General features: G+C 48.7%; 1 protein-coding gene across 6 annotated transcripts in view; it reads right to left on the minus strand.

The window, feature by feature from the left end:
* Positions 1 to 20,332, minus strand: part of PTPRO (protein tyrosine phosphatase receptor type O) — a 1,018,456-nt gene that overhangs the window by 45,628 nt on the left and 952,496 nt on the right. For all 6 annotated transcript variants that reach the window (XM_086920999.1, XM_086920983.1, XM_086921017.1 and 3 more), the window contains one exon: positions 6,567 to 6,721. In XM_086920999.1, the coding sequence (XP_086777125.1) occupies positions 6,567 to 6,721 (155 nt within the window). The remainder of the gene's footprint in view (positions 1 to 6,566; positions 6,722 to 20,332) is intronic.

Here is a 20,332-nt window from a genome sequence, read left to right on the forward strand (position 1 = left end):
ACAGGCAGCAGCAGTGTTAGAGCTGAGAGACAGCAAGAGTAAAGAGGAGAAGAAACAACAAGAGAGGAGAGAGATAATACGGAGCAAAGTAGAAGAAAAGGAGGAGAGCAACTCAGATACATAGAGAAAGCAGCCATGATGTGAAGAAGAGAGCATTAAGAAGAGAGTAGAATAAATGGATGTGGAGTACAGGAGAGAGGAAAAAAGCAGACAAATGATAAATGGAGACACAGCTAATCACTGCTAGAGAGTGATAGTAAAGAGCCAAGATCGAGGGGAGAGAGAGCAGAGCATGGATAAAAGCATGGATAAAAGTGAAGAGAAAAAAGGGCAGGGCTAAAATGAATAGAGGGCAAATCAGAAATACAGGGTGTGACAAAGTTGCTAGAGAGGTGAGAGGATAGACTCTTAGAGCAAAGACTTAGGGGACAACAACAGAACAAGGTTAGAAGATAGAGACTGAGGCAGTGAGAGTGTTGAAAGTGGGGCTCACTGTAGGAAAACGTGAGCGGTTGCCTCTTCGGAAAAAATTTCAGCACCTACACTTCTTTTTTTTTTTTACAAATTAAGCTCTGATGCTACTGACCGAGAGGTGTGGGGGCCGTCTATGGAATTATATGGATCACCAAGCAACAGTACCTTAGAAAATGAAGTCAAAAGATGGTGCATGTCATCGTGAAGATGAGGTGTCAATGGCCGAGGCAGAGCTGGCTCCTTTATGCCACGGAGGAGGTGATGCGCCACATCTGTGAGGAGGTGAGACTTTGAGTCCAGGACAGGGGAGGTGAGGTGGCGTCAGCGCTGAGGCATTGGTTCCGGTTTGGTGATGCAACAACAAAGAGTTTGCAAAGTCACTCTCGCCGGTTATCGGCTCTGCGATAACGTGATGCTGGCATTGGGATGGCCGATAACTGCAGGCATCAAAGGGTGTCTGAGCTACAGTGCAGGTGGAGCGATGCGTCATGCATTTTGAGTGGTGCCTCAAGGCCTCAGTGCAGGTCGCTGATGGTGTTGGAATACTTCTTGGTTTGCTTTGCAGCACTAACCACACAATTCTCAGGGCCCAGGCACCCTTCTGAATACAGGAGTCCACAGAGGAGTCCAAGCACTGGTCAGTGTGTTGCAGGTGAAGTCTTTGTATTCCTGAGACTTCAGAACAGGAGACCAGCACACATAAGCCCTAGAAGATTCTTCTCAAGCAGGTTCACAGCAAATGTCCAGTCTTTGTCCTTTCTTTGGCAGAAGCAGCTACTGCAGACCAACACGGCAAAGCAATACAGCAAAAGGGGAGTACTCCTCCTGACAGATGTCCATCTCTTCTCCTTGGTAGAGGTTTATCTTGAATCCAGAAGTGATCTAATTCTCTGGTGTTTAAGGTTGAATTCTTATACTCACTTTTCTCTGTGTTCTCTTTGTGGCAAGGTTTTCTGAGCCCAGTCCAAACCAGTTCTGTCCTCTATGGCCCAGCTTCCTTATATGAGGTGGAGATAGCATTGTGCAAAGGAGACTAAGCCTGATAGTGAAACCCCTCCCACTACTCTACATGCACTCCAGGTCTATTCAGCCCAGTTATGAGTCACACAGGAAAGGCAGGGCACACCTCAAGCCCCCCGCCTCCCTTGGGACTGTCTAGTGTGAATGCACACCCCCAGCTCCTGTCACTGCAAAACCAGACTATGAATACACAAACAGGCAGAGGCACACAGGATTGTTAAACAAGAAAATGCCCACTTTCTAAAAGTGGCATTTTCTAACACATAATTTAAAACTCACCTTCACTAAAAGGTGTGTTATTAAATTCTAAGTTCAGAGAGCCTCAACTCCATTTCGCCATGTTGTCCCTAATGAAAGTAACACCTGAAAAATTATACATTGCAGCTCCAATGATAGCCTATGGGACAGACAGACAGACTTTCAAAAGTTAAAACAATGAAATACACAGTAGTTCACTATTGGGACGTGTCACACACACACCAGTACATGTCCTGTATTTACCATAACCTGCACCCTGATTATGGGTGCTACATTAGGGGTGACTTACATGTAAGAAAGGGGATGGTTGGGGCCTGGCAAGTGGATGCACTTGCCAGATCAACATGGCTCTTTAAAACTACATGCGTAGCCACTACATTGGTAGGTCTGAGACACATTTACAGGGTTACTCATGTGGGTGGCATAACCAGTGTAGCAAGTGTAGGAAGGTGGATACCTGACTTTGGTTACCCCCAACTTTTTGCCTGGTGTTTTGCTGGTTTTTCGACTTAGTTGACCTGGGACCCTGCTATTCAGGGCCCCAGGCCTACTGCTCTCTCTGTAAAATGGATTCCGTGTACCTTAGGTACATATCTAATTGGATACTGAGTCACCTTATCAGTCCCTGTACAGTGTACCTTAGGTACCCAGGGCATAGGTGTACCCAGGGCCTACCAGGGGCTGCAGCATGTATTATGCCACCTCTGGCTGGCCATCCAAATCTGACACAACTGGCTGCACGACAGCTGGGGCAAGGTGGTGTAATCACCCTTTGCTTTAGATATAGTATTCCTATATCTAACCCTAAAATGGACACATGTAATCCTATCAGTCACTCCTATGGCAGGCCTTATCAATCCTGGAGGCAGAGTGCTTGGAATTATGTGAGATGGTGCTCTGGCATGAGCTGAGCCCGTTTGCAGCTTGCGGAACCAAGTCCTAATAGCTGTTCCATGATAACGCGTACCATATACTCTTAAGTGCATTATAATCCTCGCGGTTATTTGCCACCTTTGGTATCGCTTTATCAAAACATGTCGAGTAAGGTGTCATACGAATTGGAAAACTAACCCCTCGCCAATTCTGGCGACGGGGTTAGCATTCCACCCTTCTAGAGGGACACGACATGTATGTAACTGTGAACCCCGGTTAAAGTTAACTCGAGCCTCAGCATCACAAAATGGATGCTGCCACCACAGACACAAGTCTGACCTCCTACTGCTGGGAGTCCTTCCAGCGAGGAGAGCTTGGACAAAGGGTTTCCTGTCAGGGGCGGTGCTAGCACCATCCCAGACAGGGTTTTGTGTATCCCAGGTAGGCAGGGCTCAGGAGGAAGGTGACTGCAAGTGGCACCCCGGTGCTCACTATGCATCTGCCGGTTTGAACCAGTTCCAGGGGCACACCAGCCCCTGAGCTGGGGAAAGTCCGGACAAGGGAGAGGGGTGTAACCACCCCCCTCCTGGTCCCACCTATGGGCAGGATCTAGTCGCGTGCCAGCCCCTTTCCTTAGTATAAAGATAGGAGCGGGCCCCCTTCCCAGATTAGATCATCTTTGAATCCTGAAACTACTTTCTACGAAAGGAACTCTCGACTTCTTCTCAAGATTTCTCCCTTGTGACTAAGGAGTAGTCACCCTGCATCAGCAGGCACCAACTAAGTATCTTGCGGTTTGCTGCACGTCCTTCCTCCGGAACCAGACCGACCAGCACGATGAGACCCGGACTCCCTGCCATCTCTGACCTCTACCTGCCTCTACAGCACAGCTGAGAACCGTGGGTACGACGAGACCAGAGGAACCGGCTATCATCAGAACCAGCACGACACTGATCCAGCACGACCGCCGAGGAACCCTCGAGTGGGTGCACTGGGGTAAGAGAAGCCCCAACCCCAAGCAGCACGAGCACCGAAGTCCAGTCCCTCAGCATCCACCAGATCTGCGTGGGGCCCTATTGCTCCTGTGTCGCTTGCCACGTTGTCCGGTCACTTGCCCGTTGGCTAGTGACCCTCCAGACGACGTCCTACGTTTGTTTCACCGCTGGTCTAGCTCCTCGAGACTAGCCCTTGTCTCCTCTTGAAGGGGAACTTCCTCGGACCCTCCTGGTCCACTCCAGATGCCATTTTGTGTTGCCACGTGGGCTTGCCTTAGCCAAGGCTTGTTGCCTCCCTCAACGGATCCAGCATCGCCAGCAGCAGACATCCGACGTGGGACAGCTCGCAGACCTCCAGCCTGGTCGACATCAGCGCCCTGGTCCGTGCAGCAACAGAATCCAGTGTCACCTCTTCACCTGGCTGAGTGACCTCGACCGGTGCCATCCTGGTGCCCACCTAATCACTGGCTAGTGATTCAGAACTCGGTCCCCTCTGCTTACAGGTATCCTTCTTCACTGATCCATCCTTGGATCAGCCCGGAACATCTTCACTGGCCGCCTGCCAGCAACTTTCACTTCAGGCTCCTGGTTCATCAACGAGGATTCCCGACGTCACTTGAACCCTATGCAGCCGCAGCCCCTGGGCTAGGTAAACCGAGTACCACGGTGCTCCAGCATAGGACCACTCTCTAAGTGTCTAGATCCACTTTCGTTTTTGACCTACCTAGTCGGGTTCGCCCGAGAACACTAACTTTGCATTTACTAGCCTCCATAGACTTTGTCCCACATTGCGCGTAAGAGTTTCCACTCTGCACACGAAGTTCCTAGGCCTCCTGCTTCTAATCTAAGGGTTCAGTATTGTAGGCCTAGCGGTTCTAAAGCCTCTGAGAATAGTTACTTACCTGCTAGTAATTCGCATTCCACTTTTGTAGTATATGATTTTTCGTGCCCCTCGGGCATTTGTGTAAATCGTGCGACTTTCAGTTTTTCTTTAAGAGTTTTGTATTGTGCTTAGCACCCTGTCCTCATAAAGAGTCCAGGGTTGTTGTGCTATAAATAAATATCCTTTTATTTTCATAACAACTTGTGTGGTGTCCTTTCACTTGGTGTTCAAGGGGTATATGTGATGGTATAACAGCTGGCTTAACACGCCCTTTAGAGTTTAGCCTAAAGACTGCTCTTGTCCATGCTACTAGGATAGCTGGTCTATAAGGTTGACTTACAACCAATCATCAATAAGGGTCGTTTGGAATGATACACAGTGATCACTAGAATAGTGAGCACTACATATCAGGCCAACTTCTCACAGCAAGTCCACTAGTAGTGTTTGATTTACCGGAGCAGGCACACTAAGTGCACTTTAGTAAGGACTTACCAGTAAATCATATATGCCAATCATTTATCATAATCACAATTTACACAGGGAACACTTGCACTTTGACACTGATCAGAAGTGGCAAAGTGCCTAAAGCTTCTAAGCCAGCAGAAACTAAATCCAACATATAGTCAAAAATGCAGGAGGTAGAGCAGGGCTCCCTTATCCGTCTGCTTCCTTCAGCAGTCCCTCTGCAGCTCTTGCTGGTAGACAGTAGGAGCTGCTTGGATTTGAATGCTAAAATTGATTCGCGTAACTGAGCTATGTGCACCCCCCTCTCCTCAATGTGTAAGTGTCAAATTAAGCTGTTTAGCCTGAATCTTTGCCCACACTCAATAACTTTTGACTGACCTTTCACTCCAAGTCTGAGAGAGCGTGAGGCAGGCAAGCCCTGGTAAGGCACGCAGCTGTGCATGTGCAGCATTGTCTCTAATAGGACTTACCTTTGAACAGACCTTTGCTAATATAGGAGAGTTGTTGCAGGAGTAAAGCCAATCATGCCAGTAGAATGCACCCTGTCCATGGGACCCACAATTCAGTCCAGACAGACCCCACACGTAGCACATGTCACCATTTTCATTTCCATTCCGTCCCATCTCTCATTTTTTAACCCACCCTTAATATGCCAGTCTGTATTCAACAATCGTTACTAGAAGAAACACAACCAGCTGATGGAAAGAGACTGAGCCTTGAAGATGAATCACTGTGCACATTTTTACTTCATTTGACTGCAGAAGTTCCATGTATATTGGCTGTGCACCTGCTGCCTGCACAGTACACGCTAAAACTTTCAGCAGGGCCTCAGGGTGGATGTCAAAATGCAATTCAAATTTCTAAGACAGATTATTGTTACATGGTTCCTGTTGGTCCTGGCTCTCTCTGTAGGGTCACCCCAAAACGTTTTGCCTCCACCCCTCCTGTTTCTGAACTCATTCTTGTTGGCTTTTAGGACTTTACTACTGTAAACATAGAAGGAGCAAAATGCCAATGACTATTGTATTTGTGCAGAAAGGTGCCCTTCTTACACAAGCACAATCATTCCTCCAACACAGGCTGTGATGGCGCACAGCTGCTGTTTTTGCGCTGGCACAGGAAAGATCACAGTGGTGTGCTGTATTCTTGTAAATACGGCGCATCCCTGCATTTTTTAAATGACCCAACTTGGCGCAGCAAAATGGCTTGCTGCGCTGCGCCATTTAATTGTAAATATGCTTTTAAGTATTCACGAAGTCGTTCACATATGTTGACCTGTTAAGGCTCCTATCCCTTGGGGTAACATGAATGTTTTTCTTTTTCTTAGGCAGATTAAAATCTGGCTGGTTTAATTAACAAAGATTAATATCTAGAAAAAAGTATATAGCTAGAGCTAGATGCTTACAAGAAACAACCACATGTAGTGCCCATAACATCCAATGATAAAACTTTGCAAATAAAGAAGCTTCAAACACAACTGCCTATGCAGTAGAACAATAGGAAATATTTCGTTTCTCGTTAATAATGGGCAGATGTTTGTTCAATAATTGAAAAGTTATGCATGAAATTAAAACGAAATATTAATTGGCAATTCTCACCTGCAGTGCACGGTTATTGGCCCTTTAATCTTTGCTGCCTGCTGTCTGATCATGTGCACAAACTGCAAGATGCTTTCCGCAGCATTCGTTGTTGGGACACCATGGTCAGGCCAAGCCAAGTAGTTAAAATGCATAACGTCCTGCACTTCACCCATCTACGAGAGAAGACAAAGCAATGGTGAAGCGAGCCAGACAGCACCAGTAGCGCATCGTTTCCTAGCACCCTCGATGGGTTTGTATGAATTGGTACCTGTGTAGGGGTGAGTGAGGCTGAGACTTAGTGGGGCTGATTCACAGAAGCGCTCTTACAGGTGCAGGAAGTAGTGCTACAGGACTAACCTTTTCCATACTCTTACTTACCTTTGTGAGCTGGCCCATAGCGTCCAACTCGCTATTAGTTACTGTGGAAAGAGGGTACAATCGTTTCTATTTTGTAGTAACTGAGTAGGAATATTACCTCAATATTCCAATGTTAGTATCAGTTGAGGTGTGTAGGGGCCGTTTCACAGAGGCATGTCGGAGTATGTAGAAGAGTACTACAAGGGTACTTCTTTTCCTAGTCAAAATGCCTCTGTGGACAGAGCTCTGTGACTGAGTTTTCAAAGTAGTATCAACAATATAGACATACTAGTCATGTATGTAGCTGGGAGCCATCCCTGGAAGCCCTTTTCGCTATTGACAGTGAACGTGGCTTACTCACGGTTCCGAGCAGACCATGAAAAGCTTGGTCTACATATCTGCCAACTTGAAGAACAATCTCACTGTGTGAGGAAGGGACGGGGCATTGACAGGGCCTCGGACCAAGAAGTACCTAGGAGGGAATTTTAAACCCCACCCTGCTCCCAAGCCCCCTCATACCCCCACCACCCCCAAAAAAAGAAGCTTGCTGAGGCTGGTCCAATACCCTGGGGTGTTTTCACTCCCCGTAATGGACGTCGGCAGTTAAAAGCCTCAGAAAACCACTATTTAAAGTGGTTTTCAACTCGTTTCCCTGCCACCCTGTGATGTCGTTTCCTCACTGGGAGACCGTGTGATGGGAGCCGATAGGGTGTGTCACACGGTGGTGGCACCATGTGAGTTGGCAGTCTTGGGACTAATCGAGGCCCCACGGCCAATGTATGATACTTTCCAAAGATAGATGACACGGTTCCAAACGTGCTGGAAAGCAAAATCACAGTCTTCAGTCGAAAAGGAGCACAGTCCAGAGTGGAACGAATGTGAAGTACGGAATTTTTGGGTGCGATTAAAAACCAGCAGCGGAGGCAGCCAACCAGCTAAGCGTGAACTAGGCACAAAGAGAGACTGCACGCACCAGTTGTAACCTCCATTCTTTGCCTGCAAAATGAGCAGTAAAAAGGTTGCAAGATTAATGACAAAGTTCATGAAAAGTATAGGTCCGTACTAGACCTAAAAGTGAAGGACCGAGGTGAAACTCTCCATGCGCGAGTCGTTTGTTGCTGCCGCAATGAGTGATTTGTGACAGAAAGTAATGAGCGAAACGACCTTCCCTGGGCACGGATCACAAGGTCCTTCTAGGAAACTGCAGCACCACCAGAGGAAATTCTCATGGGGCAATGGAGCTTTTTTGGCTGCACGCTGAGGTTGGAATCCGTGCAGACGGGCTGGAAATGCGCCACTGACTGTGGAACCCCTGACAGCACAATCCCAGCAGAAGCCCCCGTGAAGAGTATTCGAGCACCGTCATCAGCTGCATCCGAGTGGGCCACGTTTGCCTCGTGACACTGAGGGCGGTACCTTGCGCAAACCATTTTTGAGGGTGTGTAAATTGTACATGATATGGTTCCCAAAGAAAAGGTCAATGCAGTGGTGGGATTAGAAAGTGAGTGCTGAAATGGGACAGAATAAACAGGAAATATGTAATAAATATAAGGGAAAAATGACCTGATGTAATAAAGAAACGTTGCAGTGGTGCAGTGCTGTGCAAAACCAATTTGCACTATTTTGCTGCTTGTGTGATATGGAATGAAGCAATAATATAGATTGTGGCAGCGTTGCTAAAAAAATTAACTAGACTTTTCTTTAAATTCACTTATGTGTACTTGTGTGTATTAGAAATGTTAGCAATTAAATCCTTGAAGAAACATTTAAAATTTAAAATGGAAAATTGACTTGGCACTGATGTTGCTACTAGGGTAACGACATATGTAACACCACCATTTGCCTCGCAGATCGTCCTCTTTAAATTTTTACATGTATACATATTTTGTTCACTTTCTTTTTGTAAGCAAAGACAAAGATAAAACACAATATTTTTGCAGGGGTGAATATGTGACCATTTGGGTTTTCCTTACTATACAAGCAGCAAAAATGATGCAAATCGAGTTACCTGTAGTGTACCATGTGACCTGTGAGTGCACGTCATAGCAGCACATTTGCATGTTGGCCTCCTGGGGCCGGAAGAAGCATTAGCAGATCATTAAAGTTGTGATTTTGAGAGACTCATATCTTGAACACTTCCACCACTGGTCGCCGGTCCCTTTAATTTATTCAACCATCTACCACCGTGGTGCATCTCCACACTGGCATGAGGCTGAGGCCCTAGCCCACTGGCTGGTGAGCCCCAAATAAAAACCTCTAACGTAACCCCCCTGCTGAAAAGCAGTGCCCACAACTCCTGCACAATGGGTCATTAGTTGTGTGGCCTGCACAAGTAATGGGTCCACATTTGTGCTCAAATGGGAACCAAACACCCAATTAAAGCGCTTGAATCTCATAGGGTCATAATGCAGAGCAGTCCAAGGCATACTCAAAAGAGGCGGCGTGGGATAGTAATAGGAGATGTGGATTATCAGAATTACCTTTAGCACAAAATATGCACTGCGGGCAACAAGTTATAATCACAACATCTATGTATTTATAGTCCTTCACCCCTAAAGGCTGTTTCCAAATTATGCTTTTTCATCAGATATACAAATACTGCACTTTAAATATATTCCCCAAAGGACATTGCTTTGGTGAACGCACATAGATGTAAATACCACCTTCCACCCCTAGAGGGTGTCTCAACATGAAAACTCATATTAAACACATTCAGGCCACAACTGGCTGCAATCATAATCTACACCCCCAGAGGGCACAGCCTTCCCCAACTCTAAAACAAAAGTTCTAGCTAAGAGAACTTGATAAACACTTGATACCATTGAGGGGTTATCTTTCACAAAGTCCCACCAAACCTGGAGTGGGGACTCTGCCACTTTTTTAGAGGGAGACTGAGCTACTCCTACAACTCACCCCGATTTGGGAAAATGTTGGTGGTAATCCCATTCTCCTGGGATCAACCACAGCCACAAACGTCAACAAGAGTCGATCCCACACCAACAGGGCCCGCCTGAACTCAAAGCAAGCCTCGGAAAAGACTGTAAAGGGTACTTAAGCATGGCACTCTTGCCCTGCATAAAGAGGCCTCATATAGCCCCACCCACCATAGTACCCTGCTGAAAAAGGGCCTCTACCTTTGACGTGGTGGGCTTACATTCACACAGTAAGCAGACATTGGCAAAAGACACAGGATTACCTCACAAAGGTGATAGCAGGGCCCCCCTCTGATAACACAGCACACAGCAGAAGCACAAGCTGCCCTTCCCGCCATCAGACCACCACATTATACAAGCAGTGCAGTGGACACGAAGAGGCAAGCAAATCCAGGGGTTGGTGCTAACAATCCACCACAAGCCTCACCAGTGGCCCTCCCTCACCCCCCTAGAGGTGGGGGCAACCATTGCATCCTGTAGGTAAACAAGCAGCCCTCTAACCCCCTTCAGCAAGCCTAGTGATCCAGTTACAGCTGCCTCCAGATGGCTTATCTGGTTTGACATGCTAACTATTTCAAGGTTATGAAAGAAACTGATAGAGAAACAAAAAGCTCAATTTTGCAACATTGCACAGGCACTTCCGCCACTTCAGAAACCTCCTAAACATGAAAATTGATTCCGAATATGACGGTGCGGTGAGAGCACTGCACAAACATTTCAACTCCCAAAATAATCCGAACTTCAAGAGATTCAAACTTTGACAGGTGTCACAATGCGAAGGAGAATACTCTGGGTCTGGGACCGAATTACTTGTTGTATAGCTTTATTTCGAAATATTTCATTTCATAAAAGCATTACAGTAAAAATCAAAGTGAGCATAAAAACAGTTATACATCAAAACTGACAAAATCTCAAGAAGGGTACTAAAAATATACGACCTAATAGATAACCTTTCTAAAAACATTTATGCAAGTATAAAATTATCAATTTCTGATAGGGATAGTGGTGAAGGGACACATACAAAAAGCAGTCAGGCCACTGGAATGTAGATTGGTATCCTTACTGGAGGATCTTTCTCCTCGCGGTTCTTATCCTCCAAGCCCACCCCAGAAATTTTGCCAGGCCACAAGCAAACAGTGGATGAGGGTCTGATCTTAACAACTGTAAGGCCTCCAAATGTGACCGAGTGCCCAGCCTCGCGCAGAGCGGTTTCAACCATCTGCGACGGGGAGCAGCATAGGCTGGGCATTCGAACAACAGATGGGGAATAGATTCATCCCTAGTTGTACAGAAAGGGCAAGTTTCTACGGTTTGCCATGGTGGTTTCCATTTAGCTGTCCTTGTGCCTAAGGGCAAAACCCCGGCCCTAAATTTGAAATACAACGCCCTATCTGATGGATTCAAGATCACATCAAGGTAGGGTTCTCTGAAGGGGCGGGATTTGGTAGCCAAAAACTCCTCAGCTGATCTGCACAGATTCGGTTGGGTCACTCTCTCGTTATCCACCCACAACCAGAATATTTTCTTTAACAGCTGTTTGGGTGGCAAAGATCTACTGGCCCAGGCATCATCCAGGCCTAAGTCACAAAGGAGGCGCTTTACACCAAGGAGCCAACCGATCTTATGCCAGCCCGGGGTTGAAAGAAGTTCACTTAGGGCATCCGCATAGCTTGAAAGTTCAGGGACATTCCATATACGGGCCCACAGAAGAAGGGGACGTAGCTTGGCCTGATCGGCTATGGATCGTGTTCCTGTATCAAGTAGAAGGGGTAAAGTGGGAGAGCTATGGGGGAGCCGCATTAAATCTTTGTGGAACTTATTCTCCAGATGGAATAGAGTATCAGATTTCTGGGTGCCCCACAATTCAGCCCCATATAATGCCGCACTCACAGCCTTTGCCTTGTAGATGTCAAGTATCACCCCGATTGGTTTAAGGGGTGAGGCGCGATGCTCTTTTAGGAGAGCGCCCGTAACCCTCCTGTATGTCAAGATGGATTTTTGATGATGCGCCTTCCAAGACATGGTATCACAAAGTCTGATTCCTAAATAATCGAATTCCCTGACCCTTTCTAAGGGTACTGCGTCTATAGATGGCGGGTAGACTGTCTTCCTGGGGGGATTCAGCACAAGGAACTTGGTTTTATTGATGTTAATAGCCAAGCCCCTTGCGTCACAGAAGCCCTGGAACCTCGTTAACAGAGTTTGGAGGCCCTTCGGGGATTTCGAAATCAACAGGGTGTCGTCTGCGAACAGGAGCGTTGGTATCTTTCTGCCCGCCAGGGAGGGAGCATCTGCTGATAGTTGGAGAAGGTGCTCTACCACTCCGTTTAGATATAGAGAAAACAGAGTGGGAGCTAGCACACACCCCTGACGGACGCCCCTGTCAACAGGAATCCGGGATGTTTTTTGGCCCTGCTGACCCCATCTAATTTGGGCAAAATTGCTTTCGTGGAATTTGATAGTTAGGGCTAACAAATACGCGGGCATGCCCATACCCTCAAGTACAGCCCACAGTTGGTTGCGTGGAACAAGGTCAAAGGCAGTCCGTAAATCGATAAAAGCGAGATACAGACTGCCCTTGCCCAGTTTGACCACTTTCCAATAAAGCATTAGGAAACGGAATGTCTGCTCAATCGTGCCGGTTCCAGATCTGAAGCCGGCCTGAAAGTCAGACAAAACCTTCATTTCCTCGGCCCACTGCAAGATCCTACCCAAAACTACCTTCCCTGCTGCCTTCTGGGTGGAATCAAGCAGACTTATGGGTCGGTAGTTGGCCGGATCGTCCCTGCAGCCCTTTTTAAAAATGGGGACAACTTCCGCACCCCTCCAAGAATCCGGGAAACCGCCACCCACCATTGCCTCATTCAGGAGTTTAGCAATGTATAGGCTCCAAACCTCTACGTTGCTACGAAGCAAGTCACCGGGAACTCCATCTGGGCCTGCCGCCTTGTTGGGGACGATACACTTGATTGCTATCTCCACCTCCCTAGCTGAAAAAGTGGGGCCAGGATGAGAGCTATCAGCTGACACTATATGACTAGTACTCCCACTTGGACCCAGTACCCCCAGGGAGTTAGAGTAGAGTTTAGAATTACTTCACAACGCCGACACATGGAGCGCTGCCACAATGCCTTAGTCTCAATTGCATACTCTCAATTCTGCTTCTGGGAATTGGTGTCGATCTGCTTACCTTCGAAGCTGTCCCTGCCACCTCTCATGGGGCAAGCTGGAGGATGAGGCTGACGGCGCTTCCTAGTAACACCGGGACTGCTACCGTCGATGGAACTCTGAAGATGCCCCATGGGCGGAAACCGAAACTGTTTGTGCTTACCTTATAGACTGAGTACCCTTGGCCGTTGCCCGGTGGAGCTGTCCTATGCAGCTATAGAGGAGTCTGGTCCTGGTTCACCCCCTCGGCCGTCACCTACCCAGCCGGATATCGGACATTGTTTTTCATGGTTCTTCTTGGCTTATCTGTCTTTCAAACTGACTGCTTGGTTCCCCCTGATGGACTTTCCCCCTCCTACCTTCATTGACTTTATCGGCATTCCCCTCCCCTGTTTTCCTTTCCCTCTCTCTGTTACGCCTCAAACTAGTAATGCATACTACCGTGTTACTGTGGCTTCATCATTATGTGCTATTCGCTAGTAACTCTTGTTGTTAGTGTGTAATCACTGTGTAACTTATGTAAAAATGTTGTAACTTGCAAATCGCTGTTCCTTTCGTAAAGTGCTCTGATACCTCCGGGTCTAGCCAGTGCTATATATAACTCAAATAAATAAGTAAAATTAGAATCTATTGACATCTTTTATGCAAGGCTGAGTGAGCTAGAAAGCACCTGTACGAGCGATGACTCTCAGGAGGAACCGAGGGCCCATCTCATATTAAGGTGCAAGTCTGGTGGACTCAAAAGACATATCCTACATCAACCTGGCATTACGCTCAATGAAAGTCCCGCTGCCACTGCCTGTCCCACGAGTGAGATGAGGAAATGGAACTGCCATTTTCCAAACTCACCCCCCGAAGCTGAAACTCTAAGGTATCAGACCATTCCAAATGGAAGGAGTATCAACCCTTGCAGCAGACCAAATTGCATGTCCACCAACAAGACAAAGGATGACAGCCACCACCGCAGATGGCGTGTGGATACTGTGGGTTAAACTTACACCCTCCATAGGAGTGCTCAGCAAAGGGAAAGTTTGTTCCAACTACCAGCATCCTAACCACTTTGTGAGGGTATTCAGAGTAGGCCGCTGTGTTGCACCCTGTTGAGGGCGAGGCAGCTGCCAGTGCCAAGACACACTTGCTGTAATGTCAGACCGGACTCAACTGAGCCCAGTTGGGATGCACCCACCTGGGAGACCAAACATTCTGATGATGAGGAAATCTTCCTCATCTTTTACACCAGAGAGAACCAGGACTCCCTGGGAAAACCATGGTCTACCCGCAGCATCTCTGTAGCAGGAGCAACGCTCCCTGCCATATTCAACACTTTAAACATATAACAATGTCTCGACGGAATCAATAAGGGGATACACTTAATGAAAGAACTTAATTATAATATACATAAATGATCACAAAAAATTGTCCCAAGAACACAACTTAATGCAATAATATATTCAAAGAAGGAAAACCAGATAACATTTTAATAAATTAAATTGCGGACTCATCCATATTTTTGAGGTTGTGTATTAAAGTGAAATAGTGAACACTTTGTGCTCGTGAAAACATGAAAACGGTGCAAGTGAAGCCAGTGAAAAACATATAAGGAAAAAATGCTACAAGATATGGGACCAGAATTCTAAATTAAGTTATGCATAAATCAGTACAGTTGTGACTAAATATAAAATCATGTCATAATTCAAAGCCAACATTTTTGCTTGAGCAAGTCAACAGCGTTTTTATCTTATTGATTTGAGGTCATCATTAGGACATAGATAACACAACATTGAGTGATGGCAGCATGGAGTGATTGTGGGCATGGGGATGGGTATGGCCTTGGTGTGTAAATCCAGACGTCTAAGCGTCAGTCATCTGTTCACGGCAAACCAGGCTGAATTAAATCTAACCTGAAGTACCAATGCTCAGTATTTTGGCACACTGTGAATGAATCTGGGACACAGTGGTATCAGGGTTTGATTGGGATTCAAAATCGGCCCGGGCACGCTAAAAAAAAGTGGCCCGGGGGCGTGGCTAGCAGCCAACGATGGCGGCCGCAGCTTAGGGAGGCTCCCGGGTAATGGCGGCTTTCCGCAACAATCCGTACAATTATCCTGATCTACTCCGGCTACAAAGGGTGGACCGGACCCGGAGTCCGTGCAGCGAGCGTCTCCAGAACTTTTTGGGGCGGCGACAGACCGAACGAGCACATTCCCGCTGGCCGGAGACGGAGGAGGAGCCGGGCCTGCACTCGGCCGCGAAGCCGCGGAGCCGCAGTTTGGTCGGACCCGACCGGAAGCGGCCTGAGGCCGGGGCCGAGGGACAGGAAGTGTCGGCTCATCAACTGCATCACTCCGAAGACCCACGAAAACTCCCCACAGCGACCCAAGCTCAAGAGCACACTCTGCAGTCGCCTGTTGACCCTCTCCGGGCGTGCAAAATCCTGCCGGAGGCGCGGAAGACGTTGCGCACGTTTGCCTCAACACCGCCATTACCCGTCGAAGACGACCGGGAAGGCCGCTTAGCCGCCTCAACTGTAACGGCGCCATGTCGCACAGGGGCCCCAAAAACACAACAACACAGGCCAAGTTGGACAAATTTGCATATGAGAGACGCTCACCCCCCCCAGGACCAGCGCAAAACCGTTGGGAAAATGGCGGAAGCCGAGGTGGTGAGAAAGGCCACGCTGGACTATGTCCTGGCGGCGCTGGCGCAAGTACAAAAGACTGTGGGGGCCACGGCGACTGAAGTCACCTTAATCAGGGCGGATCTTCAAAAAATGAACGAGCGGGTCAAACAGGTCGAAGTGGTCACCAAATCGCTGGTCGAAGATGTGTCCGAACTGCAGATAGCTATGGAACGCCTGCAAACTGACAATAAACTACTAAGGGACAAACTGGACGACCAGGAAGGTCGCTCACGACGCAATAATGTCCGCATTCTAGGTGTACCGGAATCGGAAGACACTGGGGCCCTGGACTTATATGTGGAAGATTTGGTAAAAACTCGACTCCAGCCAAAAGGCCTGTCCAATTTTTTCTCGGTCGAAAGGGCCCACCGAGTTCCGGGGGGGAAACCCAGGACGGGAGGCGCGCCGCGACCAATACTGGCGAGATTGTTCAATTTCCGAGATCGGGACGCCATTTTACAGGCCGCAAGAGTGGCGCCGGCCATTCAGATTCAGAACTCAAAAATTGCCTTCTTCCCGGACTATACAGCGGAGGTGTCTAGGAAGAGGAGAACATTCCTGGAAGTAAAGAAAACCTTGAGAGAGAAAGAACTACCATACTCGATGGTATTCCCGGCCAAACTACGAGTGGTAGCGGACAAAAAAGTATGGTTTTTCGATTCTCCTGACACGGCCCGGGACTGGCTGGAGGGCTGGCACACCGTTGGATGACAGCGCAGGACAAATAGACCGGATCAAGATCGCCGAGGAGGCAGCAGAAATGGCTCGCAGGCGTCTGGTCGTGTGGAGGGTGCAGAACGCTCGCCTTCCCATGGATTTGAAGGGGGAGGCGGAGATGAATGACTCCGGCTGTGGACTCTGAACTGAACGAGATCGCCGATCGTCGACCTAACTTGGTGTTTCATAGCTGCACGTTGACTCTGGCATGGCGACCCTGAGAGCCTACAGGGGAGCCGCCAACCCGGGGAGACGCTCTCCCCCCTACACGCAAGTACTCTGGTTTTGGGTTGGGTAAAGCACTCTACTCAGTTGGGGTGGCGGGCAGTTGGAGGTCTGTTAAGCAGGGGGGCAGGGAGGGGGGTTAGTTTTGAACTGTTTATGTTGGGAATGTGCACAAAGGGTCGAGGACAATGTTTCAGTACTTATGGGAATCAGGACATGTTGCTGGGAACAGACAGTGACACTATGCCCCCATGATGCTTCTGAACGCCTTGCTGCGTGACGACGCAACCGATAGACCGGTTACATCTCTGGGGCAATACATCATGTACCTAATACCCCCCGATGGCTAACAATTCCCTACCGACAGGGGGAGTGAATCCCTCTGACACACAAAGCCCGCCTATGACCTTGATGTCCTGGAATGTGCGAGGCTTGGTGGACAAGGTTAAGCGGGGATTGGTATTGACTGCTATTAAGCGTCTGCGGCCTACTGTGGCCCTGTTGCAAGAGACACACCTGGTGGGGGGAGCTACGAAGGCCTTGGATAGGCGAGGTTACAAAATGTGGGCCCACTCTGCTTTCACGTCCGGCTCCAGGGGGTCCGGCATTTTAGTACAGAAAAACTCACGATTTATGCCCCTATCAATTAATACTGACGACCAGGGCTGCTTCGCGGCCGTGCAGGGACAATGGGAGGGGAAACTCTTCAATTTAGTGTCAGTGTATATTCCACCGGCTTTGCATTCGGTCCACCTCCCAAGACTAGGGGACTTCCTTTTAACTCTCCCCGAGGGTGAGACCATTCTAGGGGGGGACTTCAACGCTGTCATAGACCCACAAATAGATAAGCACCCCTCCCCACACCAGACAGGGGAGGAAACATATTTTCGACGATTTACCACGGCCATGGGCCTGACGGACATCTGGAGGCACTTACACCCAGGCATGAAACAATACACATTTCACTCCACGGTGCATGGCAGCCTGTCTCGCATCGATTATTTCTTGTCGCTGGGGGATGCCCTTTGTCATGTTGATACCCTGGTGATTCACCCTCGAGGTATTTCAGACCATTCACCGCTCATACTGACGCTTTCCTTACAGACGAGAGCACGTAAGCGCATTTACCCCATGCACGCATCATATTTTAAAGTTCCACAGGTTCGCAAAGCACTCAAACACGCCACGAAACAATACTTTCTTGAAAATACACATTCAGTGCGTTCCCCAGCAACGCTTTGGGAGGCCTATAAAACGGTTCTGCGGGGCCAAGCCATTAACACCATAACCGGGCATAAGAGACAGCAGTCACAGGAACTGGCCGACCTAGAGGTTACTTTGCAGGAACGGACCGCGGCACATGAGTCTCACCTTTCTCCCTCTGCCCTACACGCACTCACTCTCCAACAACAGCTGTACAATGATCACCTACGTTTGGTAGTTAAGGGTCACATAACCGACACTCAGAACAGGATTTATGAAGTGGGGGACAAAGCAGGGAAAATGCTGGCGTGGCTCGATAAACGTGAGGGCAGCTCCAGGGGGATCCAGCGTCTAAAAGATGAACAGGGAGTGACACACACTGATCCGAGGCGTATAACAGAACTGCTTGCGACCCATTTTGAACAAGTGTACACCCCGGCTCGTAAAATTACACCTGAGAGTGCCAGGGCGCTCTTAGCACCGATAGAGGTCCAGACCCTATCGCCAGAGGCGTCGAGCGAGCTGGAGGCAGACATTACAGCCGATGAAATTCAGCTGGCCATTAAGGCTCTAAACCCGGGCAAGGCATTGGGACCGAATGGGATACCCATAGAATGGTATCAAGTGATGCCGGACACCCTCAGCACACATTTGTTGGGGATGTTCCAGGACTGTTTAGAGAGGGGTTCCCTTCCACTGGACCAGCGTGTGGCTACTATTGTGACAATCCCCAAGCCGGGTAAACCACCAGAGGATTGTTCCTCGTATCGACCCATTTCTTTATTGAACGCGGAAGTGAAAATCTTGGCCAAGCTTCTGGCACAGAGGATCCTGCCCCATCTGTCCTCGATTATACACCCGGATCAGTCCGGGTTTATGCCGCACAGGAACACGGCGCTGAATTTGCGGCGACTGCATGGTATCCTGGCCAGAGCTGACACCATCAACACGCCGGCAGTAATCCTAGCACTTGATGCCAAAATGGCATTTGACCTGGTGGAGTGGGAGTACCTTTTCGAAATGCTGACGCGTATGGGGTTCGGGCCTCGCTTTCTAGCGTGGGTCAAACTGCTGTACACAGCCCCAGTGGCTCACGTAGTGGCGAATGGCCACATTTCACGCACTTTCCCGCTGGGAAGGGGCACGCGACAGGGATGCCCTCTGTCACCCCTGCTGTTTGCCATCTCACTGGAGCCCCTTGCGACTCTCATACGAGCCTCTCCCCTCCTCAAAGGTATACCAGGGACCGGGGGTTGGGAAGACCGTCTGTCCCTATACGCAGACGACATGCTGCTGTATCTAACAGACCCCGAGGAGGGTATACCGGCCTTGTTACGCATTTGCGACACGTACGGCAGGATCTCCGGCTACACGCTAAACTGGTCCAAGTCAGAGTTATATGTCTTGCAAGGCCCAGCTCCGGATCTCGACAATAATTGCCCGCTACGTCTGGCGGGATCATCCTTTCACTACCTAGGCATACATGTCACTAAGGACCCGACTGAATTCATAGATAAGAATCTGAAGCCGCCCTTGGAAAGGCTCAAACGGGATGTGGAGTTCTGGTCCGGCCTGCCGTTAACGCTCCTAGGTAGGGCGGCGCTTTACAAGATGATGGCGTTACCACGTTTCTTGTACGTCCTTGATAATTCGCCCTATCCCGTACCACCCAAGTTTTTCCAGAAAGTGGCAGCTCTGGTCTCCAACCTGCTATGGGGCAACCTCCCGGCGCGAGTGGCACAATCCAAGTTACACAGAGACTGGTATAGCGGGGGCATTGCGCTACCGAATTTAAAACTGTACTATTGGGCTGCACACCTAAAACCCATTAATCAGTGGATCCACGCACCACATACCGAGCCAGCATTTCATTCGGACAGGGTGCAGTTGGGCGCTGATAGTCTGTTGGGTCCACTGTATGATCACCGCAAGATGCGAACTCTAGTCGGCCCCACCAAGTTAACTGTGCAGATATGGCACGCAGCTACGGCAGCTCTGGGCTGGAAAGGGAAAATCACTAAGATGACTCCGCTATGGGACTCTCGCACACTGGGCAACCTGAGGAACTCCAAGGGGTTCGCACAATGGGACACAATAGGTATCTCCACGGTGGGTGACCTGTGGGAGAGGAATGAGGTGATCCCCTTTGCCCGACTAAAAGAACTCTATGAGCTCAACGACAGGGAACTCTATAGATACATTCAGGTCCGACACGCACTGCTTGCAGCCATCCCAGCCGACACATCACTGCCGGAGTCCTCACCCTTGGAAGATCGCCTACTCACTGATTACATGTTAGAACGGGCGACATCCCTCACTTATCGTAAGTTACTCAATAACACCCCTGAGCCCACATCACACCTGAAAGAGAAATGGGAAGGGGAAATTAACGACATGGATGAACATGAGTGGAACGAAGCACTTGGGTCCCCTAAAGAAGTAGGCATCTCGGCACGCATGCCGCTGGTGCAATTTAAGATCTTACACAGGGTTTATTATAC

This window comes from Lissotriton vulgaris, chromosome 1_1 (genome assembly GCF_964263255.1).
Source record: "Lissotriton vulgaris chromosome 1_1, aLisVul1.2, whole genome shotgun sequence".
Taxonomy (NCBI): domain Eukaryota; kingdom Metazoa; phylum Chordata; class Amphibia; order Caudata; family Salamandridae; genus Lissotriton; species Lissotriton vulgaris.